This window comes from Vanessa atalanta, chromosome 2, assembly GCF_905147765.1.
Source record: "Vanessa atalanta chromosome 2, ilVanAtal1.2, whole genome shotgun sequence".
In the NCBI taxonomy this organism is placed as follows: domain Eukaryota; kingdom Metazoa; phylum Arthropoda; class Insecta; order Lepidoptera; family Nymphalidae; genus Vanessa; species Vanessa atalanta.
In genome coordinates this window covers 11,839,196-11,866,894 of record NC_061872.1, presented here as the reverse complement: position 1 = coordinate 11,866,894, position 27,699 = coordinate 11,839,196, and the positions used below count along the sequence as shown (strand labels likewise).

Sequence of the window (27,699 nt, the reverse complement as noted above, 5' to 3'; positions counted from 1 at the left end):
AGTTAGCATAATAAATCCGATTAAATCGGCGACTCTTAACATCCAGTGGTGAGCGCGATGTGATTTCAAAGAGTAGAAATTTGTCCTGACAATATTTACGGTGACAGCGGTAAGTAGCTCATGAGCCCCGACATCAAAGAATTGGGGTAACCATCAATGTCTTCTGAATTAAAATAATAGAGTTATTTTGGTATTATTTATTAATATTAAACATATTAATTCTTTTTTTTTTATTCTGGCTTTTATTTGTGCCAAGAGGGCACAGATTATTTCGCCAATGTCAATGTGAGATAAACGCATTTATGAAATGCTTACAATTTGTAAAGTTTTTTTTTTATATATATATATATATTGTTGAATCTGTTTAAAAATTTAATCAACAATTTATGTGAAGTGTTTTTTGGGTTGTAATTGAATTTTATAATAAATCATCAGACAATTCTCACATTCACTTAACAAAGAAATTTCACTTTAATACTTAAAAAATATCACTAATGAACATTCCCTATTTCTTAACGCACGTGGTGATACTACACGCCGATAACCGTCACGTGTTCCGACAACACGAAGGTCGCATTGCTCCTTCGGGACAGATTAAAAAAACTTCGAACTTGTATGTTTTGTAAATAATATTTTATTAGAGCCCTTTTGCGTTTACCGAAAAAGCGAACGGTAGCGAAGAATTTATAAATAGATAACGCAGAACACTTAAATTGTTTTATTATATTTTTATGCTGCATTTTCACTGAACGTTACATATTGTAGAAAAAAAAAATCGGCTCAAACATGTGATTATAAAAGTATATTACTAATTACGTCATCATTATAAAGATTTGTTGATTAATAGTAATAGATAATTTGATAATCCGTTGTTAAACTAATTAGTATTGATGGAAATGTGTACGTAACACGGGTCATTGTAAATTTTAAATGCGAATCGCTTAATATTTTAAGACCATTTTAACAATAGTTACTTTTAACTTTATAATTAAACTAATGTCGAAAGTAATTAAGAGTTGTCAAATTGTTTATAATTCTGTTATGGCCGCCGCATGGCGCCAGGATAACAAATCTGAAGACTGCTTGCGCCGATCCAGCGCGGCTATTGGGGCATTCTGCTAATAATTTAATTGTGTCTTTTATTTTATCGTATCGAGAAAATAAAAGTGCGCGAATGTATATAAGAATAGATGTTTGTTATACCCAATCTCATCAAAACGACTAAACGGATCTAAATGAAATTTGCCACAGAGATAGGTAATAGTCTGGAATAGCATAGGTTTTTTTTATCCCTACACCTGAACGCCCGATTCCATTAAATGCGGGCAAAGCTGCCGCCATTATGTAGAATGTAGTCTTGTATAGATGAAACAAAATAAAGTTTGAAAAAATTAAATATTTTTTTATTATATATCAATAAATTTAAATTCAATAACTCTTTTATTCAGTTATCATATCTAAAAATGGTATAATTTATAGGCGTTTATTTACAAATGTACGTTTTATATTACGTATTAAATGCATAATTCTTAATGTTCTTCTTTACTTTCACTGGTATCTTCGTCACTTTCACTCGTTTCTTCCTCACTTTCATCCCATGCGCCAGGGCAGTCGTAGTGTCTGTTGATCCTAAGCCAGTCCTTGTCCGTGATAAACACACGCTGGCCCATCGTGCCCTCGAATTCCTTTTCATTGAGAATAACTATATTAGTATATATGTTACTGTAACTGATTTACCGATTATGAATGGTAAATGTCCATAAAACTTTGGGATTCGAACTTTTACCATCATTGGTAAATCTTAGGATTTACATGTTAGGTTAGGTTAGGTTGGAATGTTAAAAGTCCGAAAAACTCGTCCCTTTATAACAAATACTCATGTTGGTAAATCTTAGGTTTTACTGGAAAATCTTAAGATTTACCTTAGTTCGAGCTTTTACAGGAACTTATACAATAAACACTACCACAAAGTAAAATGCTTAGAGTAAAATACAGAGCTTACATGGCCCAGCGATTAGAACGCGTGAATATTAACCGATGATTACGGGTTTAAATCCAGGCAAGCTTTTAATCTTCAGCGGTGAACATATCATCATGAGGAAACCTGTCTAATTTCAATGAAACTCTGCCATATGTATAACGAAACAGCATGGTGGAATGAGCTCCAAACCTTCTCCACAAAGGGAGATGAGTCCTTAGCCCAGCTGTGGCACTTTTATAGGCTGATATTTTACTTTGACTGTAGGTAAATAATAATTAATATAGCACAGAAAGATTTATATATATTTTTTCTCTATTGGTAGAAATAGAAAACAAAAACACCTATTGAACTTACCCTTTTCGCAACAATAGTTGGCTCGCCATTAGAAGAAAAGGCGTAAGGTCCGTAATGTAAGCAACTGACGTAGTCGTATTCAACACCCAAGTTACTGACTAGATCCGGTCCAAAGATGTCGAAATTGTGTTCCGTTCCTGTATCATTGAATAGGGTTTTTAAATTTAAATGAACGTTTAAATTAACATTGATGATGATTATGAAGTTCTCCTGCCTGATGCGTTTATTCTCAAGCGCGCTGGACATATAAATTCATTCCGAGTGTTATCATCATTATATATCAACTGATATTTTTGAATTTAGAACGAAATATTTCAAAATAATAGTATCGCAAAAAATTGTAGCGAATTTTTGCCTCATTATATAAATATACAAAGATTATATACAACCTTTTTTGTAATCATAAAATGACAAATTTACGGGCTGTTAATTTAATATTTATTTTAGTGTTATCTGAGTGATGTTCTATGGTGGTGGTTAATTGTCTGTCGTCACGTAAGTGAAAATTCATTTCCAAGACAACATTTATTGAGCTGAGATAGGCCAATGATTAGAGCACGCAACTTTCTCCTCAAACGGAGACAGGATTTAATTTACTTTAAAAAATGTATCCATAGATTTATATAATGTTTATATTTCTTACCAGACATAAGGTTTTTTTCGACAATCTTTACGTATTTATCGCGGTTGTAAGTAGATTGCATGTGCAGAAAACCCAGGATGTGCATCCATTCATGGACGATGGTAGCGTGACGGAAGCAGCCATGGCCCGGATAATTACGAGCTAAGTTCATGGTGTGTTCACCACGATCCTCCCAATAGCCAACATGAGCGTAGCAACCAGCTGGTAATCCCTAAAAACAGTAAAGGTTTCGTTTTATAAAACGGTTTCATTGCAATAGTACGACGTGTAGTTCGAATGGCGGAATGGTTGGGAGTAATATTTCGACGTAGGAAATCCCATTTCCTGGATAAACAATTAACAATACTGTGATTGGTGGCCATCACCAGTAAAGAACAAAATAAGTTTAAATTCCATTGGTGTACTTACAGTGACTTTTACGTAAACCTCGTCTTCAGGCTCCCTGTAGCGGAATTTAACGCATGTCATGTTTTCAATATGGGCAATACCGTCTTTAATAGCAGCTTTTTGTAGTGGACCTGGAATAAAATGGGTAGAATAAGACACAGGACGATTAAAGCCGCAAAAAATTGCAAAAGTTTGAATACTTAATTAATTTTAACTTCAATAGAAATACGGGAAAATTTAATTGCATTTTTTTTTATTTCGAGTATCATGCGTTTGTTTTTTTTTTACTAATTGATTATAAGAAAATCATTATGTATTTAATCCATGTCACAGCTACGAACATATGTGATTTATACTTTTACTCATATAAATAACTGGCTAAAAATGAGATAGTAAATATCTCATTATGGATTTCCATCTTAAATTTTTTAATTCTAACGTATCGGCGATTCCAAAACTTCTGAGACCGCCTATGGTTTTAAAAATTAGTTCAATATGATAATCTTATCAATTTAAAGCGTCAATAGCGCCATTGCGCTTTTACGGGCTGCCTAGAGATGTAAAAAGTCGCAAGCTCGATCCGGACGCCTTGGGTTATTGTCGTTTCCATTCCCAATATAAGTGATAAGCTTAGGAGGGGTAAATAGGAATATGAATTATATATTTGGCCCCTTGAAGGTCGAATCTGAAACTATCTCCCGGCCTCTAATAATTATTGGTAACTGGTATTCAATATAGGTTGTTGACGAAAAAGTGCCATAGCAATAATGTTATTATTATACATTATATTTAATAAGCATTATGCATGTCGTTTCATTTCACGTCATGTTTGATTAATTAGCGATAAAAGTTATCCATCAAGATATATGACATAATCCTATTCGGGGTTTTCGTTTAAACATTTTTTATATAGAATAATAATAATTATTATGACGTTATTAAATATAAAAAAAGAGAGAGACAGAGAGAATTTCTTTTGATATAGATATATAATGTATTAAAATAAAAAAACAATTTTTTAAAATTATTAAATTACATGAAATAAAATTATTATTGAAAGTTCCGTGTAAATTAAAACAAGAACTAAAAATAAGTAAGGTAATAATAATAATAATTAAGAAAGAGAGGGAAGATCCCCTGGAGGCGGCATAACGGTTTTCCTTAAGTGACAATTTCTGCCAGTTCACTCTACTGCAAACCGCGTAAAGGAATTTCGTTCCAAAGCAATTAATAGTATAATAAAAATAAGTAAGAAAAAGCGGCGAAGTGCGAGCCGGACTCGCCCATTAAGGGTTCTGTAGCAGCAAGTAACAAGGTTTATGTTTATGAAATTCAATTTTTTATTTTTATATTTGAGTCGATTGAATGAAAGGTAAATTGCGGTTTACGATTTATGACGTATTAAAAAAAAATCTTACTAGATTTCGTTCAAACTAATTTTCGGTGGACGTTTGCATGGTAATATACATCATAAAAAATGATATTAGAAACCTCTATACCATTTTTGAAGACCTATCCATAGTTCAACAGTATAGTTCTTATAGTTTCGGAAAAAAGTGGCTGTGACATACGAACGGACAGACAGACAGACATGACGAATCTATAAGGTTTCCGTTTTTTACCATTGGCTACGGAACCCTAAAAAACCGAATGTTTAGTGATTTGGCAGTAACGACTTGCTTTTACGACATTGTCGTACATCTTATAAGTTAGAACCGCGACGTATTAGCAATATATTATGGTAACTCTTTTATGATTTAATTAATCCTTGCAGGCAATTCACGTGATAGATTCATGATGTGCTGCTGATCAATTTCAGCCACGGCAGTTATTTTAAAGTGAGTGAGGCTACTAAGAACATTTCAGAACACAATTGCGTGCACAAACACCAGTGCATCTATCTTCCTTTATGACTCATGACCGGTGAGATTGGACGATGAAACAATCCCTTTATGTGTGGAAATGTAAACAACTCAACCAAATTCCAGGTTTTTATTGACAATTGTTAAAAGAAAATCACTTGACTTACTTATAGCTTATTCCAACCACAGGAATAGTAAAATCTTTGGAGATACTTTATTTACTTTTAGGGCTTTGTGCAAGCCCGTCGGTGTATTCATCTCATTAGATATTTTGCCACCAAACAGCAATACTTAGTAATTGCAATCGGTTTTGAAGGCAAAGAGAGTTAGGCACAAAGTACAAAACATCTTAGCTTCCGAGTTTGGTAGTAAATATTTCTTACAGCGCCAACGTCTTCGAGTGGTTGTGATCACTTACCAGCACATACTTCATTTGCCAGTCCAGCAAACCATTTTGACATTGAATTGACTTGATATCATTGGTGGAGATCTTGAAAAAAGCGTTTTAAAGGTCGGAAATTTTAAGTTATAGCGGATATAACTAGTTCAGTCGCATATTGTTTTATATATAAATATAATAAAAGTGGAGTGTCTGTTTGTAATATTAATATAACCCATTTTTACTAAATGCCTATGTATGTATACACGGTACATATACCAAAATAATATTTTTACAATTTTTGTCCGTCTGTCTGTCTGTCTGTTTATTCCGGCTAATCTCTGGAACGACTGACCCGATTTCGACGAGACTTTCACTGGCAGATAGCGGATGTAATAAGGAGTAACTTAGGCTACTTTTATTTTAGAATTATATATAGAATAAAAATAAAACCACGCTACAATATCCAAATAACTTAAATTCAAATAGCGTGCACGAAGTCGCGGGAACGGCTAGTTATAAATAAAATAACTGTTCATAGAGCATATAGCAGAGTAATTAGCAAATCGCATGTCATACGTAAAACTAAGGTGTATTTATATTCATTTCTTCGATGAAATAGGCACTGCATCGATATCATTTATTGAAGTTTACATATGAATGTATTTGTAAATACAAGATTAATCATTAATCGTGCGATAACTGATAATGAATTATCATAAATTTAAAATAATGAAATGATGGTCATTAGGGTGATTACGAGTTTCGTTAATGATCGGAATTTTCATTGATAGTGAATATCATGCGTAGTTATTTGTCATACGAATATCATATCAAAATGTTATGCGTTTTATTGTAAACTAGTTTCAGCCCGCGGTTTTGTACGGGTGCTAGATGCCGGAGGGATTAAAAGTACCCTATTCCACTACAATCTATCGCTGTGCTAAATTTCAATCGTATCCGTTCAGCCATTTTTGTGATTGGGAAAAAACGTCCATACATACTTTTATATAATGGACTCTTAACCCTATATGTCTATTCCAATCGAAGACGTAATAATGATAACAAATTACAGAGATCTTTAGGAAGCTATGACTTTTTTAATGTAACTCATTTGTACGAAAGATAAAGTTTAACATTTTTTTTAATATTTCTACAAGCGTGTGGTTTATAAATTATAGAATTACTTAGCTTTAAAAAATGTAACAAAGTTTTGGGTTTCTATATTTTAATTATGTACGTACCAAATAATACAATGCAGGTAGAAAAGGGTTTTTAATTAATTTAAAGAATTAGGAATAAAGATAAACAAACCTCAAATATACATATTCCAGGTAATTTGGGTAATAGATCTGCTATATTGTGCACTACTAACAGTTCTTCATTAGTATAATTCTATTTATAATACAACACTTCGCTACTTCACTTAACCATTTATTTATCCTCTTTAATTTTACTTCCAAAGTTCCATAATAGTTTCTTTGACTTCCAAACGCCATTTTTTCGCAAATCAATAATGAATATCATAGATTATAACTGTTCTCGACAAATGATATCGCTGTTGTGGTTGAATGAAATAGACTATAAATAATCTGAGCGTTCAGTTCCTTTCAACTATCCGCAAATATATACATATCTTGTATGTTTGTTTGGTTTGTAAATAATCAGATCTGCGTTTGGTGCTAAATGTTCATGGAATCATAATAATTGAATCTGTTTCTTAATTATGATTGTAATATAAAACTGTTAATGGTCTGTTTGTTCACACATCACACAGAATCTATAACTATATAAACTTGATAAACCTTTCGCATTTGAAAGATAATGATTTTACTTAACTATTATGTATGTCACAGGCTTAATTTGACATCCTAGTAACTGTCAAAAGTTTATTTATGAAATTATATTGAAGCAAATTATTTTTCAACCTAACTAAAGATTTTTTTTATTTTAGGGAATGTATAATCCAAATTATATATCATTTAGACCGCTGCCATTGAGTACCTCGCTACGGGTTACAATGATGCTACGAGCTACGAGTTACGAGAATGAACTGAGATATAACAATTATACCACTCGCTTAATAGGACCGAAATGAGCGGCGGGGAGACAATTTTTTTTAAACCTATACTTTATGTATTTTTTAAAATGTACTAATCTGAGAATCTTCCTCTTCGATTCGACAATCTCTTAAATAGCTCAATTCTGAGGCCTTGACTTCGCAGTGTGACATTCAAAAGTTAAACTAATTTACTTTATATAATAAAATAACTAAAATTAAATTATTGTGTGCCGCCCGCACACATATATGATTCGTATAACATAAAAATTAAAAAGAATCATTTTTGTTTTTTAAATTAAAGGACATATTTTGTAATATATTTAATCCACTAATAAATGAGTATAAGCCTATAATAATAAAAAAAAATGATATGCTTACCGAATTCATCTTCTCCGAATTCCCAAACAACAGTGTTGTTGGGCCACTTAGTGTTCGGAAAGATGTATGCGTTGCGGCCTGAAGCGTATTGTTGTAACATGGACTCAATGATGAAGTCATCTAAGATAATATCGCCTTGAAATTTGCCGCTGTTTTCTTCGGGGTTGGCGCGGGGGAATAGTCTCGAACGGGCGAGGAATTGTTTGCCATCGCCTTTATAGAAAAATGCCACCATTATTACTTACGTAAAATATATATTTTAACAATATCTTATAATATATTTTCTACTGTAAGAGAAAACTGTGCAAGTAATTCAGACGTTACATTTTTGCAGTAATTTGGAGCTGGAGGGTTTTGTCTGAACGGAAAAGAGAAAGTAAATCTTCTATTACTTCCCATTAGTACAAGTTGAGTTTCTGTGATAAATAGTAATTTTAATTGCATTGATTTCTTTCTCTTAAATTATGCTAGTTTATAGAAGAAATACAAATGTTTAGCGAGTTCATCATATTAATATTTTTCTGTCAATTTAATGCAATATACAAAAAACTTATATTTACATACCACGTATACAACACCTAATTATAAAATACTCCCTAAAGTCCCTAGTTAACTTGTATATAAGAATCTAAAGTTTCGATTTTATATCACAAAACTCATAATGCAAAATTATATCGAGCTGACCAAATGAATCAGTCAAGGAGAAAAAACCATAAAACAAAAAGACAGTCACACATTTAAGCTATTCTTTACCATTTTGGTGCTGTATTATCAGAAATCACAATTCGAAAGACATAATGATATGTACATTTCAGGACATTTGGAATCCAACAGCTACCGAAATGATAGTTTAACTATCATTACTTTAAGTCCGAAAAGCTACAGAGAAATCAGAAAAAAAACCAAAGTAATCACTACAATGACAGTGAACTCCTTACTAGACAGTAGAAAGTGAGAGATGAAAACATTATGTTCCAATAGATAATATTCTAGATAGATAGAATCGAATGGTCAGAATACATATAGCTTAGTATCGTCACCAAGAATTAAAAAAAAATGACAGTCAGCTTTAGTTCACGTGACAGAAGTGAAATATTGGGCGGCAGAAATGCTTCACTCAAAGAACAAGGTCTTTTAAAATCGACCTTGAAATTAAATCTTCAAGGTCAATTTCACATTAATCTTTTTCATGCCCAAATTATTATTTCAAGAAATTTCTTTTCACACTCACTTGTCTTTGTACTTTCCAAATAATTTCTGAATTCTTCGATTTCACCCCTCGTCCTCACAATTGAGGGCTTCGCCACAACCACCCCGATAAGACACAACACGACAAACGCACGCATCATCACGCTTCTAATGCTTCAACTCTCATTAATCACTTATATATCGACACGTAATCTTCGTGATAATTTATTGCGTTAATAAAATCGATCTTATTTAAATGTGTGGGTAATAATAATCACGCTTACCTAATTATTATTTTTTATAATCTACAAACTTTAAAATACAAATTGTGATCCATATCTTTCTCTGATTTACTTGAAAAAAACAACATATATTAGAATATTTTATTCAATAATATTTATGTATATGTAACATTAGTGATTCGACGTTTTGGACTCAGTATTAATACCATAAAAATGTTTACAATTGGAATTATTACAAAATATGTTTTATAAAAAGTAAATGTAATCGCTGGCTGAATGTATGAATATGATATACTCCTCCAGATAAATTTAATGCCGACTCCAATATTATTTTAAGGCCTGGCAGCCTTAAATGGGATGAATTGATCAAGAGATTTCAATACAAAATAAATAAAAACATTTTAAGTGCTAGTTTTATTATTAGACATTTAAAAGAATAGAGAAATGAAAATATCTTAATTAGACGATAAATATTTTATCGTTTCTATTGAAAAAAAAAACCGAATTAATAATTTAGTGTGGATAAGATAATTAATTATTTTCACGCCTTTAGATGCTGCACAAAAACAACACAACAACAGTAAATCTTGTATCCCGCAACAAACTCTGTACCACAATATCTCTAATATTTTTTTTACCTTTTAATATTTTTGTTTTCAAAAACAAAGCAAAGGTATGTCCTCGATGTAATAGATATTTTTTTTTTATCTGTTAAAAAAACTAATAGGTATTTTTTAACACACGGCTAAATTATTGTTTTCGATTTATTGTTGACCATACATAAATAGAAATGTTGATGTCTAAGGTTGATTATTATGATTAAAATAAGCAATAAAAAAAAAAAACAAATTTAAAAAGGTCACTTTAGTTAATTAAAATTGCAATATATCTAATTCTTATCAACTAAGTAAGTAAGCTTTGCAATTTTAAGCAACAGGTTTCACATTCTACTTAAAGGTGTTTTAACGACTACTAACTGAACTTCAACGTTCCGATTTTTTATCCACGCGTAACTATTATTTATAATATTTATTTTATCCGAATTTAGCTTGCAATTCTTTAAAATTCTAATTTTTATGTAAAATGTTTTGATAACAGAGATTTTAAAAATACGATCAATATGAACATCTACTTTTGTCAGTTTTATTATTTAATAGATGAAGAAGTATAATTAATTACGGCGAAATTATTAATGATTGTCTCGGCGAAAAAAGTACTAGCCGCTCTTATACCGGTGGAGAAAATACGGCACACCATCAAATTATTATTTGCACTGTTCAATGGAATTGACGACCTCCGTGGTTGAGTAGTGTGTACACCGGTTTTCAAGTGCTACATACATTGGGATCAGATTAATGTATGTGATATTGGCCAATACCTATTTATTATTATTTATTAACTGTATACAGAAAAACTCAAATATGGGCTTTTAATATAAATTGTTTAGCAAATGATGAGTGAGCCCAGTGGTTAGAATGCGTGCATCTTATCCGATGATTTCGGGTTCAAACCCAGGCAGGCACCACTGAATTTTCATGTGCTTAATTTGTGTTTATAATTCATCTCGTGCTCGGCGGTGAAGGAAAACATCGTGAGGAAACATGCATGTGTCTAATTTCAACGAAATTCTGCCACATGTGTATTCCGCCAACACGCATTGGAGCAGCGTGGTGGAATATGCTCCAAACCTTCTCCTCAAAGGGAGAGGAGGCCTTTAGCACAGCAGTGGGAAAATTTACAGGCTGCTAATGCTAAAAAAAAATGTTTAGCAGCATTGAAACTCATGGCAATGACGTATGTTAATTTAATATTATTTAATTAACTGTTTTATAATCTAATTAGTCTATTTTGTTATCGATATTATTTTTTATCTACGTTTATAAAAAATAATGTGTCATTGTTTGTCACTTATGCGTTCATATACCATTTTTCAATTGGGTTTAAATTTGTACATATTTTTTTGTTGACAAGACGAGCGCGTCACACGCTACGCAAGTGCCTTTAAGGTTGCTTCCTAGGTGGAAAGTCAGCCAGTTACTCGTTATAACTGAACACCATAAAATAGGTTTCTAATAGAGTTCACTCACTACAGCTCAATTTTGGCACAGCATGCATGACTGGAAATATTGTTAAATTTGAAATCACAGCAATAGCCAGTACATTATGCGATACGCGCACATTCGAATTGTGTCAACCTTTAAGTTATTCTTGCTTGATGTAAAAACTGACCTGATTTTTAATAGTGCGACATTACTCATAATTTTAACATTATTAAGTTATTATCTTTGAAAGGTAAGCGAGTCTCTAGATCTCGCAATAGTGGTAACGTGTTTAAATGAATAAAATACAAATTAAATTAATTTCAAATTTATAATTTCAGATTCAAAACGACCAATGTAATAAGTGTATCACTCCTTATCTTCTTCTGCTCGGACAACTACCGGTGGTGTCTTTTCGGAAAGAGGGGAATAGAAATTGACTTCCTTCTCTAGATTTTCCACGTCTTCGCTGGTCCATGCCCCAGGGCAGTTGTAGTGTCTGCGCAGCCTCAACCAGTCCAAGGAAGTTACATGATCCATTTGACCCATGACTCCCGGGAAGCTCTGTAAGGTTTTAAAGAACGTTATATTTAGATAATCGTGCAAAAACGTCCTACAAAATCCTGGTCCGATCATTCGATAAAAAAACCAAATGATAATTATTTATTAGACAAATAATTAGGCTCATTATACCCAAAAATCGTACAGCGCCCTTCGGTTACAATATAACAATGCGTTCAGGGTGCTGATGGTGCTGCCGCGATTCTATAGTGCATCGGGAATGTTCGCGGAATTGATAGCGCGATTGTTTTTATGCCACGATGCGCAACCCTAGTGCGTAAAGTCAGTGGCAGCACCAACAGCATGATTGCCAGCAGACTTGACTGCTTGTACATCAATCACTGTTGGGCAATCTCTGACGGAATGGCGCAGCAGTGATTATTAACAGTTTTTTGTTCTTTTTTCTATCTTCTTTAGTTTTATTTATTGTACTAACACTAGGATAAGATAATTGATATTAACAAAATGGACATATGAGGATGGTCTTAAATATATGATTTATTATTATAAATTATATGTATTATTTTAATTGTTTAATGTAATTGTCCTTTCTAGTAAAGTTTGCTCGATCTTATCAAGAGGAATTCCACAAGGATCGATTATTGGTTCTAATCTATTCTCTGGCGATTTTAAATAAGAATTAAGTTATGAATTCGGCTTTATTTTTTATGAATGTTCCTCGATATCTATATTCGCCGATTCGGTAACGATTATGAGGATTCTTGTTTATTAAACGGGATTTCCATTTCGATAATTTAGGAGTCAATATAAGTCTAAGCAAGGTGAGGCAAATGATATGAATACCGAATTAAAAAATAACTGATTAGATTACATTGTACGTTTTTTATTTCTCATCGTCGTGTGTATTTATATGAAATGTTATTTTCTAGTTTTTTAACTTTTAAAATTTATAATTTTCTTTTACATATTCAAAGTCGGTGTTATATTATTGGTGGTAATATAAATAATTTAACTTTTCAGGAGTAAGACTAAGGTATAATTTTAATAGCTGTACCAAGGACGTCAATTAACTTTAAAGTCAATTTACTATTTTAACAAAAAAAAAATACAATACCATCCTCATTCGGGCTCGGTACTAACGAAGCTCTAAGTCTCTAACGTATCAAGATCTACATAGTAATCGTTTTGTACAAATTTTAAATTGTCATTAAAGTTAATTGATATATCTGCCTGTATTCCTAATGTTTCCTAATGATACTTATTTATAGAAAAGAAAGATCTTAGATCACTGTCACATTTGGCGCCGGAAACGGTGTATTTAATTGTGTAAGAATAATACTACCTACTGTATTTATTATCGCATTTAATTTACAATGCAATGAAATAAAGATTTTGCACCCTATTACTTCACTAATTATAAACTTAAAAGATAATAATGTGAGTAAGACTGCTGAGAACACAGCGACCACTCACATCATTCTCTAACAAAATAGCGATTCGAAATTTATTCGGATTTGAATGTTGAGTGAACGAGACGTTCATTAGAAGAACAAGAGACATAAGATTCCATAGTCAGATCACATGAATGTAATGAGAATTTTATACCTCTAACAGTATCTATGGGCGACAGTGACCACTTCAAATCATTTCAGCTCAATTAAAGCAAAATTATATCTTATGAAATCTGTATTGTATGTACAATAAATAATAATTATATTTTGAAGTAGACGTTCTTATGTCCGTGTCATGATCAAATCAGGTTTTTCGGTCTTACCCTGAGTGGAGTAATAGTTGGCTGTCCGTTGCGGCTGAAAGCATGGGAACTGTAGTGCATGCAGCTGGTGTACTCGTAGGGCAAACCTAGGTTGCTGACCAAGTTGCGTTCGTAGCGATCGAAGTTATGACCCATTCCTGTAAATATAATCAACTTTAAATTTATTTTTGGAATGGGAGAATTATGATGTTACTATTATATTATAACTTAGGCGTCGCGCGCGACTTCGCTCGCGTTTAAAGTGACCAACACTTTATCAGGTGTCAGGCACAAAAAACCTATGTTCTTCCTTGGAGTCCAAGCTTCATACAAAATTTCATCTAAATTTTTCAGCGCTTTAAACATGAGGAGGTAACAAGACAGAGTTACTTTCGCATTTATAATACTAGTATCGATATAGATAATAAAAATAAAAAAATATAAATAGCTTGTAAGGTTTGTGTAGATCGAATTTTTGTTCGGCTTTTGCATTGCGAAGCGAGGTTTATGACGTTTGTTATTGAGGCTTAAATTATTTTATTTTTGTTATTTTTGTTATAAGCGCACAATTTTTATTGAGCCATGCCTGTCCATCTCGGTATATTTATCGTGGCTAATGTTTCAAAAAGAAAGTCTGTATGAATACTAAAAAAATTACTAAATTCAATTTTAGAATCCAAAAATTATTTGAATTTAAAAAAAAAACAGATCATGTAATATTTTTCTTATGTAACTTTCATAGACGTTCTAAGTTGTATCAGAATTTTTTTTTTTAATCGTGTCAAGAAACATTAGATATACTTATTATATATTTATTAATACGTATTCATTTCCACTGATAATTCTGTTATGCAAGTAAGATATCTAGGATTTTATTTTATATTGGGAGTTTTATGTACTTTTCTTGTTACTTGAAATAAAATATTGGTATTTTTGTCTAATATTTATATCTATGTTTCTGGATAAAACCGCGTGTTAAAGAGCGTGATCAAGCTCTACTTCCTTATAGAATTTATCTATCATTATAACACACAAACAATATATTACTGAGTAGAGTAGTACGAATATAAAATATTAGTAAAGTTACCTTGGACAATGTTGTTGTGGTTAATTCGCACGTAGTTGTCCCTCGTGTAAGTCGACTGCATGTGGAAGAATCCGAGGACATGGAGCCACTCGTGGATAATAACAGTGACCCAGAGACAGCCCTGTCCAGGGTTTGCACGGGCCAAGTTCAAGGTGTGGACACCACGACCAGCCCAGAAACCAACGCTGGCATAACAACCGTCAGATTTGCCCTGTCGTAGAAATTACCATTAGAATATCATACTATCGATAACCCGATATTATTATTAATAATTGATCCTGGTTTTTTTTTATTGCATAGGTGTACTCGCAAATTGGGTACCTGTATACTAAGTGGTCACCACTTTTGCCTTAGTTACGCCTACTCACCTTTCAAACCAGAATACAACACTAAGTATTATAATATCTGATGAGTGGATGGTACCTACGCAGACGGGCTTGTACGAAGCCTACAGGGTTTGTACCAAACAAATATTATGGAGTAAGATTGAAAAATGTACTAACTGTTACTAAAACAAAGTCTCTTTCATTGGCGCGCCGCCGACGGAATCTGACGCAGGAGAAGTGTTCGATCCAACCGATTGCTTGCAATATAGCCTGTTGCTGAGCGGCATCTTAAAACAACATTATAGAAATTAGATGACATTTATATAGTACTCGGCTCATTCAAGGAAGTTTCAAACAGAAAGTCAAATATAAATTTTTTTGCCGTCGAGTTAGAATTCGCTCGAGTTTAAGGGGTTCGTAGGTTAGGTGTTAGGTATAAAAAAAATAATAATTTGCGTTTATAATTCATCTCGTGCTCTGCGGTGAAGGAAAACGTCGTGAGTAAACCTGCATGAGTCTCATTAAAACGAAATTATGCCACATGTATTCCACCAACCCGCATCGGAGCAGCGTGGTGGAATATGCTCCAAACCTTCTCCTCAAAGGGAGAGTAGGCCTTAGGAAATTTACAGGCTGTTGATGTATGTAATATATAAAAAAGTGTTCGAGTTTGCTTTATACTACATTTCATCAAATTCGGTTCAGTGGTGTAGCTTTAAATGCGTAACAGAAAGACAGAGTTACTTTCGCATTTATATTTATAGCATAGTATATTTTATACTATGCTATGTTACAAATAATAAAATGGAAAATTTACATTATTTTTGTATTCTAAGTCTTTGTTACCGTTAAGAATTTGTGAAGTTAAATATCTCCTACAGATAATAAAAGGTAGTTGTATGTTTTGTTAATTAACAAAGCGGTTTTAAGTTGATCCTTACCGCGGAAAAGATAAACACTACTTCAAAAAGAAGGAGCGTTTCGTTTGCATTATTTAATAAGTCGTTATTTTAGTTTACACTATTTAATTAAAAAATGATAATATAGATTTTAGACCTTTAAAAGAATCATAGCCCTACATTCCCAATACGCTGGCACCATTTTCGGTATTTTATAGATTTAAAAAATACTTACTGAATTCATTAGGCCCAAAATCGTATACTACGACATTCCCAGGCCATTTGGTGTTAGGCCAGATGTACGCGGCTCTACCAGCAGCGAAATCCGTCACCAAAGCTTCAACTTGCCAATCGTCCAACACGATGTCGCCTTGGTATTTGCCACTGTTTTCCCAAATGTTGGCTTGGGGATTTTCCAACATACGGGAGTCGACGCGAACTCCACTGTCTATAAAAATATAATTTATTTGTTTTTAATACTATAATTATATTCTGAATTTTTAGAAACATAACATATAGATCAGGTTAATAACCCATAAAGGTTAAGTTTCAATCTTTGTGATGACCTATATCATATGTTAATAAACTTAGCAAATAATATCATTTAATTATAGTCAGACTTCTTTTGTTAACTCATATAATTATATATATAAGCTTTTTATAATATTTGTTGATTGCGTCAACAAATTATTATTATTAATGGACTGAATTAAGAACCTCATTTCAATTTTGAGAAATTTATTTAGTGGTTATTCTATCACATCTGCATTTGAATCCTCAATTATCGGTTAAAAGATATATATTCTAAGCACTGGGCCATCGCTGCTTTTGCTGCGCCACCTCTGCTTTCAAAAATATATACAAACTGCTAATATACAATATTATACCGTACATAAAATTGGGCATAAAATTATAATAATTATATTCAAAGTTACCTCGATATAATCAGTCGGCAAAAACATTACAAAGGTTAAAATTATGATACGTAAAGATAATTTTAAGCAAATGATAAAAAATATATAATAATTTTAGTCTTTGAAATTATGTTAAATAATTGTAATTAATGTCCATCCTATCGATTTTTTTAAAGTACAATCAGGCTAAGATCCATCCAAGATATAAAAAAGTATCTACTTACTACTATCTTATAATTGGTAAAAATTATTTCAATAGAATTTAAATTGAATTTAAAAACCATTAAAATCGCAACATACCTGTTCGGCTGTTTTCCAAATATGTTCGGAATTCCTCAATCTCCTCCCTAGTCTTAGTGACTGAGGGAGTTCCTAAAGCCAAAGCGAGGACGCACAACAAAACAGTTAGCCGCAACATTTCGATGTTTTCGAAAAACAATCATCACCCTTTTTATACGACGCATGAAACAAAGTCACTTGAAAATATTTCAAAAGATAAATGAAATTAGATAAATTTACAAGCTCATTATTGATTACCGTGATCGGATAAGATTGAATCAGTGATTAATACTCATTTTACAAGCTCAAAGTGTAGGTATAATCACAAACAATCATTTTCGTAACGACTTTAAACATGTTTATGTTATATATATAATATGTTTATGTTATATGTGAATATGTAAAAGGGTAAGTAAGATAAATACGATGCATTCTATGACTTAAATGTTTGCAACTGACGCCATCACAAATAAAGAATTAATTGATAGAGGTCACTGGTTTCTGTAACACAGATTTATACCGATCTCTATAGTTATAGACTCTAGACCGTTAGTAGCAACAAACATTCGTACATTAGTTATTTTACCGGTAGATGAATACGTAAATGTTTTGATTTCGTTCGTTCCGGTTTAAAGGACAATTGATTTATTTGCACAAGGAAATAGCCTTCAAGATACCGTTGTTTGTATTTTATTGGCGGTTTTAGTAGTGTGCTATTATCAATTGTTAATGTCTATTGGCGATCATATCCACCTATAAGATCAGATAAAAAGGCTTTATCGTGACATGGATGTTACAATAAATTTGTCATGTTTGAAAATTATGTTATTGACACCAAATTTAATCCAAGATGGTACAGTAAATAGAACAAGTCTATGATAGCCGAAGATATTGGGTACAACCACAACTAAGATTTAATGTTGCTGCCTACTTAATTTGTGTTCATATTTCACCTAGATCGGGAAAATTATCCAGGAAAGCTACATGTGTTGTACGAAAATCTCACATTTGTAAACCCGTACAGTAACCGTGGAATGGATTACGAAACTTCTCAACTTAAAAATCTGGTACATACTAATTAAACGACAATAAAAATCATGTAGTGTGTACGCTACTTAATATATAATTGCCATATAAACACATGTCAAATCTTAATCCTAGTTATCAGTATACTGCAATGAAAAAATTGATTTTTAATTCTTATCAGATGAAGCGGTCCCGCAGACAAAAGACTTAATAACGCCTAGAGCTTAAATAATTAAGGACGCATGTAACGGCCCTATGTTCAAAATCAACATCGCCTCTGAGGGGAGAAAACCCTCAATGGGATTAGTCCATTCCCATTTCCCCACCAGGACTCTCAAAGCTCGCCTGCATAAAAACGGGCTACATCCTAACACTCAGCAAAGTCTTAACGGAACTAAAGACATTACTTTTGCGAGTTCGTATTGCCATACCAACAGATTAATAATAGAATTGGTTAACGCAAACGTTTAACCAATCAACATAACATAACTCAAAATATGTATTTACATATTTCAATATTTATTAAGCAACCGATGGAACAACTGTCAGCCTATCAAAAGTCTCTAATCTGTCGGAAATCTTAGGCTCGCGTCATGTTCAATAATATCTAGATTAAATTGCAGATATTATATTGCAAATATAGTTATTCTAATACGAATTTTGAAAGTTGGTGTGTAGCTCGAAAACACGTTTGTTTTATTTATAATAGGCAAGCGGTCGAGCAAATACGAAACAAACAAACGCCCATAAACATTGGTGCCTTTAAGCAATAGTAAAAAATATTAACCATCCCTTTATTCGCCAATACGCCACCAACTTCGGAAATGAGATATAATGTCTCTTGAGCCTGTAGTTACAATGGCTCACTTACCCTTCAAACCGACAAAAATACTGTATTTCTTTAAGTTTATCTTCAATTAATAATGTTAGATTATATTTGAAAAAGGAAAAATGTTGTAGTTATGTTAATACCAGACTGGTTGACGTTTTGTTTCAATATACAACAAAATACAAACCACGATCGCAATCTTTTGATTTAAAAAAAAATTTTGAAAATGAATCTTTTTTCTATCGATACTCTCGCACCAATTATTGATAAATGCTAGAATCAAAAATAGAATAAAAAGAAACACGTAAAGCATCTTCCAAAGCCAATAATTGAACCTTCAGTTCTACCAATTCATAACGATTTTTACTGGTTAAAGATCTATATCTAATCTGCCATTATGTCATTATCGAGCTCTGCTAGTGGTATCGACGGATAATATTGTTAAATCCTACTCATCTCGTGAGTGCCTCAGATGGTGATGCTGGCAGGACTTTATTATCAAATCAAAAACATATTATGCTATGTATGTATGTAATGTGATGTCACAACTCATTATGGTGTAAGACTTTTAATTAAAACAAGTATATTTTATAATTGCTTCTAATTCCTTAGACAACCTTGCTAATGAGTCACATCTTATCTGCACAAATATTTACTCTTCAATTTCCCAATATAGGGATACCTATATTGTGAAAACATAAGACTAAAGGGATACTTATTAGATCCCTGAATTTTAAAAATATATGTCTAATTAATAATTAAACGTGACGTAGCTCGACGATGAAACTAAAGGACGTAAAGAAGATAAAATTATTTGATGTTATTAAAATAAAAGAACGATTAGATAAAGTTTTCCTCAATATGTATTTTTCAAAACGTGATTTTGTTTTCACAGACACTTCATAAAAAAAGATATAAGTTAGGCAAACGAAAAAAAATCACCTAGCATCAAAATTCTTCTAAAAAATATACCTTGCCTGTTTAGTTTCACTTATTGATGAATGTTGCTTGGCGGGCTTGCACAAAGCTTTTGCAAAAATTTAGCACCAAGTAAATCTGATCTTATCTTCAATATTAAAGTTCATATCAATTAATAATTACTGGTATGAATGAAGTAATGCGTGTGCTTTTTTTCCGTACATAAGATAGTGACAGCAATAATTTATTTCTATTAAATTATTTTATTTTGTGTATTTTTGTGCTGGTATCACTTATGTTTTTTTTTAAAGTAAATCAAACAAGGTGTATTTCAAATCAAATTTATTTTGTTCTATATATAAAAATATTTTCTTATATCTAAAAAATAAAGAATAGAATATCAATATAATACTTATTTATATATTATAACAAACGTAAAGTTACAAATTATTGGACGCAATACCATTCTCTCTTTCCTTCAAATTTTTAATATAAAAATTATTCGGATCCAGTCAGACCTGCCTTCTCCTTAATTGCGACATTCACACCTTCTGATAAAATATATATATAATTGCAAAATAAAATCAAAACTTGTCCTCTTTGCCTTATCATCTTTTTAAATTAGTATTATCAATGTGTTTTTTTTTTTTTTGAGAAATAATTAAGAAATACTAAAATAGTTTTTGTAAAGTACAAGATCTTAATAATAAATCTTATTATTATCAGTTCAAAAACTTTTATACGAAAATAATAAAGTATGGAAAATACAACTTGTTATAATTTTATTTATCATTCAAAATTTTACTTCAAAAATAACTATTAAAATAATTCCAAAGATTCAGGGATAAGAATATGTGTTTTTTTATGTTATTATATAAACTGTCCTGAATAGTATAATTTTACTGCAAGTTGCAACAATTTTCGTTCCATAACTTTACACACATCAAGATAATGTATATCGGCGTTTTGCGTTGAGAAAATAAACTGAATCACATATATAAATCTCAAAACTTGATCTAAACTAAGAGCTAGTCCACATTGGAGATTTTTCGTTTGTACAAAGTTGTAGTCGAATTTGAAAAATGTATAGACCAGTTTGACCGACCAAATGAAATTGTACTATAATAACTTTACAAATTATCTCAAATCCTCACAAATGCATTCTTTTTTTTTACACAGTATAATGTATGTAGTAAAAATCTACAATGTGTATTAACTTTAACGTAGCGTTCATGTGGCACATAGTTTTCAAAACATTTTATTATTACTAATATTTTATGAGCTCAATTATTAAAACTAAAACATAAATCGAAGTACTTGTGCCCTTATGATACTATTTTATCATTAAAAACTATTATTTATATTAACTTGGCTTGCATTGTATTGTATTTACTATTTATAAAATTAAGGGAATATCTAGAGTTTTTTGATATGACATATTAGTTATATAAATAGCCCTGTTTGTATACTCATCTTTAAAAAAGAAAAATCTAATTTTGACGTTGCATAAATTTTCAATTTATACATTATTAATTTTAACAGAAATAAAAAACTTAAAAAAAGTTTTAATTACAAAATTTTTAAACTGTATCGTAACTTAGTATACAACAGTTTTTTTTTATCTATGTTACAATTATGCTAAGATATTTTACTACTATTCTTAATACTAAAATTTTATTACTAAAATAATATTTTCATCAAAACTATTGCAACAAAACAAAAGATATGCTTTTAGCAATTTTTCTCCTAATATAATGGGCAGTGTATAACTGGTTTCGATAGCTGTCATTTATCAGCTACATAAAGTGCGAAAACAAAGCATAAAGTTTAAAATATACATTTTTTTTTTTATCAAACGAAAAAAATCTTTATGCCAAGTATTGCACGAAAGAAAAATAAAAAATTATAAGTAAACATTCATATATATATATATACATTTTAATAATAATTAAAGACGGAAAAACATATTTAATTCCATTAAGGGCATGTAGATATTTATCTTATAGACACTCAATAAAACAGAGCTAATAAAAGGTTTCACCTTCTCACTTAAACTAATATAAACATTACATTATTCATTAAGTAACTTAATCGAAATGGCAATGATTACAATGGGCAATATTTATCCCGCCTATGGTTATAACTTAACCAAATATATATTTCTACATATAAGGATGTCTAGTTGTAGACATTTGATGAAAGCGTTAAAAAAACAATGCACACCATTAAAAACTCTCCACAAAAAGCTAACTGGCAAATCGTTTATTTTAAATACGCACTTTTGACCATTATCTCAAATTTTCAATGAAAATTACTATATCTACGAATCTACGAAGATTTGCATTGCAAAATCTGAAGTTGACAACGATTGAAGTGGAAACGCAACAAAATATTTAAGCTGTATGGTTCATGTCTGTAACACCACCATGAGGAAAAATTAAGAAAAACAAATCAACGTTTTTTCCCGTCGTTGGACAACAGAACCTCAGAATTGTATTTAAATAATCCAGTTTAAATAATATTTTTTGGTTAAGTTATTAACGCTAAGGTGTACTAAAATTATTAAACACCTTTTTATTAAAAATACAAAATACATACAATTACAAATCCTAAGACAGTCACAGACCGTCGAGTATAAAATTACAAAAATTACAATCATATGTCACTTTTTATAAGTATCCAAATCTAGTTTTTATTTAATATCAACATCATTTACATATAAAAAAATAAAAGAAAACAACTCTATCATATACATTGACAGAATATTTAGCGCTCAACGGGCGTTTTCAATCGCCATAACAGATAAAAAAAGAAAATTTAAATATATATATTGGATCGTTAGCAGTTATTGGCAAGTTTTTTTTTTATGAATTATCGTTTTACGAAAAACCTCCTTTGAATTATAAAAATAGGATTACGATGATAATATATAAATCTGTATATTATTGTCATCGCAAAAATTTTAACATTGCTCACATTTTTTTATACGTATAAAAGTCGTATTTATTTATTGAGTTTCATATAGAAAGGAAGATCGTTGGAAGTTTATTTCGAGTGTTCATATTCGCACACAAATTTCATAATTTCTGCGACAAATCGATAAGTATCATTCAGTCAGTTCATTTTATTGTTATTAATTGTTCCCGTCGCCTTATTAATAGAATATTCTAATTAAATATGGCAGTGTATGTTGAGATAAACCCACTACAAAATAATACGAATATAATATATATATATAAATACATGCTGTAGAGCATAAAGGATTTTATGAGAGCAATAGATATATTAAAAAAATAAATGCATTATAATATCCAAGTTTACAAAATTACATTATAATCAATATAATTACAAAATACACTTATACAAGCAAATATGTATATTCATGTTCATGAAAGCAGTCTTTGATTCAAGGCCAAATTATACTTGGGCTTAGTTATAAAAGGCAATATAGTGATATCACTTCAGCGTTTACGTGTCTTTCTTGAGAACTAATGTTTACAAAATTCGAAGTCATTATGCTTATAGCATTATTTTCTTGAGCAATGTTATTCATCCCCTCTTCAAATGGTCAATGGTCGCCTCTCAAAAGTTCCATGAGAAGATTGAAGCTCGGACCTTCGCCGTCCTTGCCCTTATTAGCCGGGTTAAGCATTTCCTTTCCGACTTGCATGAAAAACTGTAACAATGTGAGAAGTGTTACTTAGAGCTCAAGCTAAGCTAAGCTCTATAAAACAAAGACACTCGATACTTTATATTAAAAGTAACGCACGTTAGTATGCTCTACTTTCTACAGACATATTTTATAACTATAATAAATAGTGATTAAACAAAGCAGTGACAACTTATTATACGAAAAATTATAATTTTTTGACTTAACGAAACGACAGGGCATTTTTTTGGATTTCACTTCTTATCACAATCGTAAAATATTGACGTTTATTTTTAAATTAAAAAACAAAGTTTTTTTACCTGGCAAGTTCGTTGTAACTCGGGTATACGAAGAAGCAATTCGCCAAACTTAGCGGGCGTATCGGGCGAATGCGTCGCTGTGTACGCTTGCAGCGCTGCGAGCGCTTTTTCTTGGGACGCTCGCACTTTTTCCGCTTCACGCAATTCCGGTGCGTCTGAATACAATTATTATATTTTTATAAACTAAAAACTTTTTTCTCTTTCCTTTTTATAATTATTTAGGAATGATCGAGTATTATATAAGTTAACTATGTTCATTTATTTCTAATTTCTACAAAGAGAGTAGATAATAAATCTAACGTACGATAACAAGATTACATATATCAGTTAAATCATATGCCGTTTATCGGATTTCCTTGCTTATCCTCTATTATATAAAAAATGTTATTTAAGTTAATTTTTTGTTAGAACGTGAATTTAAAATATTTACCTGATGTGAGTAGTACAATAACTTTGAGCGCGACGTATTCATATCGGTCCACTCGTAACCTTCTCAAGTGATCCGTAAAACTCAGCATTCGTTCAATGCATGGTGTCAAACCATATCTAAAACAAAAATGATTATAATATTATTTTAATTACTACTTTAAAAAGGGACCTTCTTAAAGTAAATAGTATAATGTGTGACAATAATATATGATCTGTATTTAATAGAAAAACTAATCACCGAAATACTCTGATCTATAGTTAATCTTTAGAATGTATCAATAATTCTATATCTAGTCTCAATGTTTTTCTCTTGGTGGAGCGCAATCAACCTGTCATAGTTCCAAATAATTGAGGTAAATGTGTGACTAACTTGGCGCTCTGGTGCAGCGTGATCCCGCGGCCGCCGCCCACGCGCACCTCGCCCGGCGTGCTCACGCCGCGGTAGCAGCACGACAGCACCAGCAGCTCGCACCAGCTGTTGATCAGCAGGCAGATCTGGTCGTCGATCTGAAACGGAATGGCGAATGATAACCGCTGCTGGAATAAAGGTAACCTCTGCTTACATTGTTACAAATACCGGCAATCATTTGAATTTTTTTTTTCGTAATGAGAATAAAATAGGAACCACAACATTTCGCGCATGCGCACAACAATCAAATAGATTTATATATATAACTTATATATACATGACTAATTTCATTATATATATATACATGACTAATTTCATTGACATATAAAAACGACAAAACTCACCGAAATATTTTTAAAAAGCGGTAAACTCTTGCACCACTTGACGATCTTGTAGAGCCTGTGGTCCGCGATGTTGCACAGATCGGCGAGGAAGTCTGCGCTGGAGTTCTGCGCCGTGATCCCGCTGGCTGCGAGGAGCGGGTTGGCGGACGGACTGCCCGTCGACTTGCTCATCCTACTGAGCTCCGACTCGTTGTATTGCCACAAATGTTCCACGTCCATTATTTCCTAATTTTTTAAAGTTTTTTTAAGTTCAAATTGCATTCTTTAAAAATGTTTAATAAATTCAAAAACTATAAAAATCATAAAATAAAATAAAGTACATGAATATATAAGACGATAATTACTTGTAATAATGGCGGTATGTCAGGCGTGAGTCGGCTGTTGCTTGATTCTCCTCGACTGGTGTACGATCCTGGGCCATTTACCTGATAGGAAAAATAATATTTTTTCAACACTACTACACGTACTAGAAATACAAAAAATATCAAGAGAAAAGACAAGCATCACAAAGATTTAACCAAACACATCTAAAGAGAAAAAAGGAATTAGAATTTTAGACCGATAAAAAGTACAGTAATTTATTTTAGTAAAAAGGTACATACATTTAAATAACTTTGTTAACAAATGTTGCGACGTCTAGTACCGAAATAAAAAAACAACATATTACACGACTTGGTTTGACTTGGATGAAATAAAAAAAAAAATTATATCTGTCGAATTTTATTATCTTTGTGAGATCAAAGACGCATAACTAAATTTCGACATAAATAATAAAGACATAGCTTAAGCTCCATGTAGGTAAAACTAAAATTTGGTCTGTACTCACGCAAGTGAGACTGGAGGCGTGTCGCAGCGTGGTGGGCGCGTGCGCGGACAGCAGCGAGCCCGTCGACGCCGCGCCCGACAGCGTGTACGAGCACTGGTACGTGGAGCGGCCCCCGCGGGTCCTGTCTTCTCTGATCGCTGGAATAATTAAACATTCATGTCAATTGTTCACATTAGTGGCATATTATAATTAAATCAATCACCAAGAAACTCTAAAGCTTTTCAATATGTTTACCTTCAAGCTTCATTCCACATCCCAAACACTTGTCGAATCTGCAGGCTGGACACTTTTTTCTTGTAGCGACAGTTACGGGGCAGTTACCGCCGCGAAGACACATGTAGTTCTTCCGGTTTTGTACAGTCCGTTTGAAGAATCCCTTGCAAGACTCACAAGAGAATATTCCGTAATGGAAACCGCTTATCTTATCACCGCAGATTGGACATGGACTACAACAACAAAAATTTAAATTTAATACGAACTTTCTAGAAAAAAATTAAATGTTATTGAGACAGAATAAGTCGATAAGTCAAGTTAAAAATCTCTTCATCCAGCTTGAAAGCTAACATACCTATTAATCAATTGTTGTCTGCTAATACCCTGGTGATGATGAAGGCGTTCATCAGTCGTATCCGTATCTTCGTCATGGGCAGGTGAAGCGGGGAAGACAGTAGCCTCGCGGTATACAACGTGAGGATGTCGGCCCTAAATAAGAACCATTATTTTACTTTTATTTCTGTTGAACCACATTGGGCGCCACTATTTAAAACCTCGTTTTTGTTTTTTGACTGAATTCACTGTTTTATACCTTTATACACAAAAATATAATGGGTCAACAATTTAAATTTATAAATATTTTTTCTTGAGTGACAGTTACCTTAACTGTTTGTCATAATATAGCATTACCCAATCCTAATGTTAATGTTTCTCGACAGTTATATAATGCAAAGAATAGTGTTGCTTGAAGAGGTGGAGTTGACAGTTATATTGAATAACCGTACTTTGTGTTTTAGATTGATTAAAATAACGGAATGTATTAAAGCAGCAATAAGGGATTTTATAATTACAATGTTTCATAATTAATTCACCATAATTACAATATTTTAATTGAACTGTTTTTTATGTAATATTTGTCATTTCAGAATATTTTTTTTTTGTATATTTATTTAATTTCTTAATGACCGAAGTAATTTTATTCTATATATGAATATCGAAGCCCACATTGGGCGCCAATATAATTCTATCAACTTAAAATTTTGAGGATATAAAAATTAAATAACGTTATTAAAAAAATAGTTCTCCGTTTATTGTGAATTAAATAAAAACGCAAACATTGATAAAGTCATCTAGTCAAATAAATAATTTCAGTTGACTCATACCTGAACTGGCGAATGAGTAGGTGAGAACTCAGAACTATATGAGTAGCACGATGAGTGTGATGCATCACTGTTGTTGCGAGAAAGAGATGGCGTATAGTGACGAGAGGGACGAGGACTAGCTGAAGGACTACTGTATACACTGAAAAAAAATATTGTAGATTTTTATTAAGTGGTACCGCCAGTATTTGCTCTGTATGAAATATTTACTATTCCCACGAACCTTGGGAGCTAAGAAATTAAGCTCCCTTGTGTCTGTAATGACTCCTCGACTGGTTCCA

At 32.0% G+C, this 27,699-nt stretch overlaps 3 protein-coding genes across 3 annotated transcripts in view; all 3 read right to left on the bottom strand.

Moving 5' to 3' along the window:
* Window positions 1-1,446: 1,446 nt before the first annotated feature.
* Window positions 1,447-9,398, bottom strand: LOC125072998 (seminal metalloprotease 1-like). The gene is made up of 6 exons (XM_047683640.1): window positions 9,278-9,398; window positions 8,047-8,259; window positions 3,387-3,496; window positions 2,979-3,189; window positions 2,336-2,472; window positions 1,447-1,685 (listed from the first exon to the last, which is right to left on the bottom strand). The coding sequence occupies exons 1-6, from the start codon at window positions 9,393-9,395 to the stop codon at window positions 1,530-1,532; spliced, it is 945 nt and encodes a 314-aa protein (XP_047539596.1). The 5' UTR covers window positions 9,396-9,398; the 3' UTR covers window positions 1,447-1,529.
* A 2,443-nt stretch (window positions 9,399-11,841) lies between these two features.
* LOC125073500 (seminal metalloprotease 1-like) lies at window positions 11,842-17,447 on the bottom strand. Its single transcript, XM_047684359.1, has 6 exons — window positions 17,317-17,447; window positions 16,338-16,550; window positions 15,381-15,490; window positions 14,878-15,088; window positions 13,812-13,948; window positions 11,842-12,079 (listed from the first exon to the last, which is right to left on the bottom strand). The coding sequence occupies exons 1-6, from the start codon at window positions 17,432-17,434 to the stop codon at window positions 11,885-11,887; spliced, it is 984 nt and encodes a 327-aa protein (XP_047540315.1). The 5' UTR covers window positions 17,435-17,447; the 3' UTR covers window positions 11,842-11,884.
* Window positions 17,448-23,022: 5,575 nt separating this feature from the next.
* LOC125068968 (nuclear hormone receptor FTZ-F1 beta) overlaps window positions 23,023-27,699 on the bottom strand; it is a 33,156-nt gene continuing 28,479 nt past the window's right edge. Inside the window, exons 8-17 of the mRNA XM_047678377.1 lie at window positions 27,422-27,560; window positions 26,614-26,747; window positions 26,280-26,491; window positions 26,046-26,182; window positions 25,564-25,644; window positions 25,220-25,444; window positions 24,837-24,973; window positions 24,468-24,583; window positions 24,038-24,192; window positions 23,023-23,744 (exon numbers count right to left, since the gene is read on the bottom strand). Coding sequence (XP_047534333.1) covers window positions 23,637-23,744; window positions 24,038-24,192; window positions 24,468-24,583; window positions 24,837-24,973; window positions 25,220-25,444; window positions 25,564-25,644; window positions 26,046-26,182; window positions 26,280-26,491; window positions 26,614-26,747; window positions 27,422-27,560 — 1,444 coding nt within the window. The 3' untranslated portion in view covers window positions 23,023-23,636. The remainder of the gene's footprint in view (window positions 23,745-24,037; window positions 24,193-24,467; window positions 24,584-24,836; window positions 24,974-25,219; window positions 25,445-25,563; window positions 25,645-26,045; window positions 26,183-26,279; window positions 26,492-26,613; window positions 26,748-27,421; window positions 27,561-27,699) is intronic.

Bases quoted from the DNA above. Each gene is read 5' to 3' on its own strand.
- LOC125072998 (XM_047683640.1), bottom strand. From the start codon at position 9,395: ATGATGCGTGCGTTTGTCGTGTTGTGTCTTATCGGGGTGGTTGTGGCG. The intron at 3,497-8,046 runs GTAAGCATATCA...ATTTTATTCCAG, and splicing joins ATTCGGAGAAGATGAATTCG to GTCCACTACAAAAAGCTGCT. The intron at 1,686-2,335 runs GTAAGTTCAATA...CTCAATGAAAAG, and splicing joins CAACTATTGTTGCGAAAAGG to GAATTCGAGGGCACGATGGG.
- LOC125073500 (XM_047684359.1), bottom strand. From the start codon at position 17,434: ATGTTGCGGCTAACTGTTTTGTTGTGCGTCCTCGCTTTGGCTTTAGGA. The intron at 15,491-16,337 runs GTAAGTATTTTT...TGTTGTTTTAAG, and splicing joins TTTTGGGCCTAATGAATTCA to ATGCCGCTCAGCAACAGGCT. The intron at 12,080-13,811 runs GTAAGACCGAAA...AAAACCTTACAG, and splicing joins CAACTATTACTCCACTCAGG to AGCTTCCCGGGAGTCATGGG.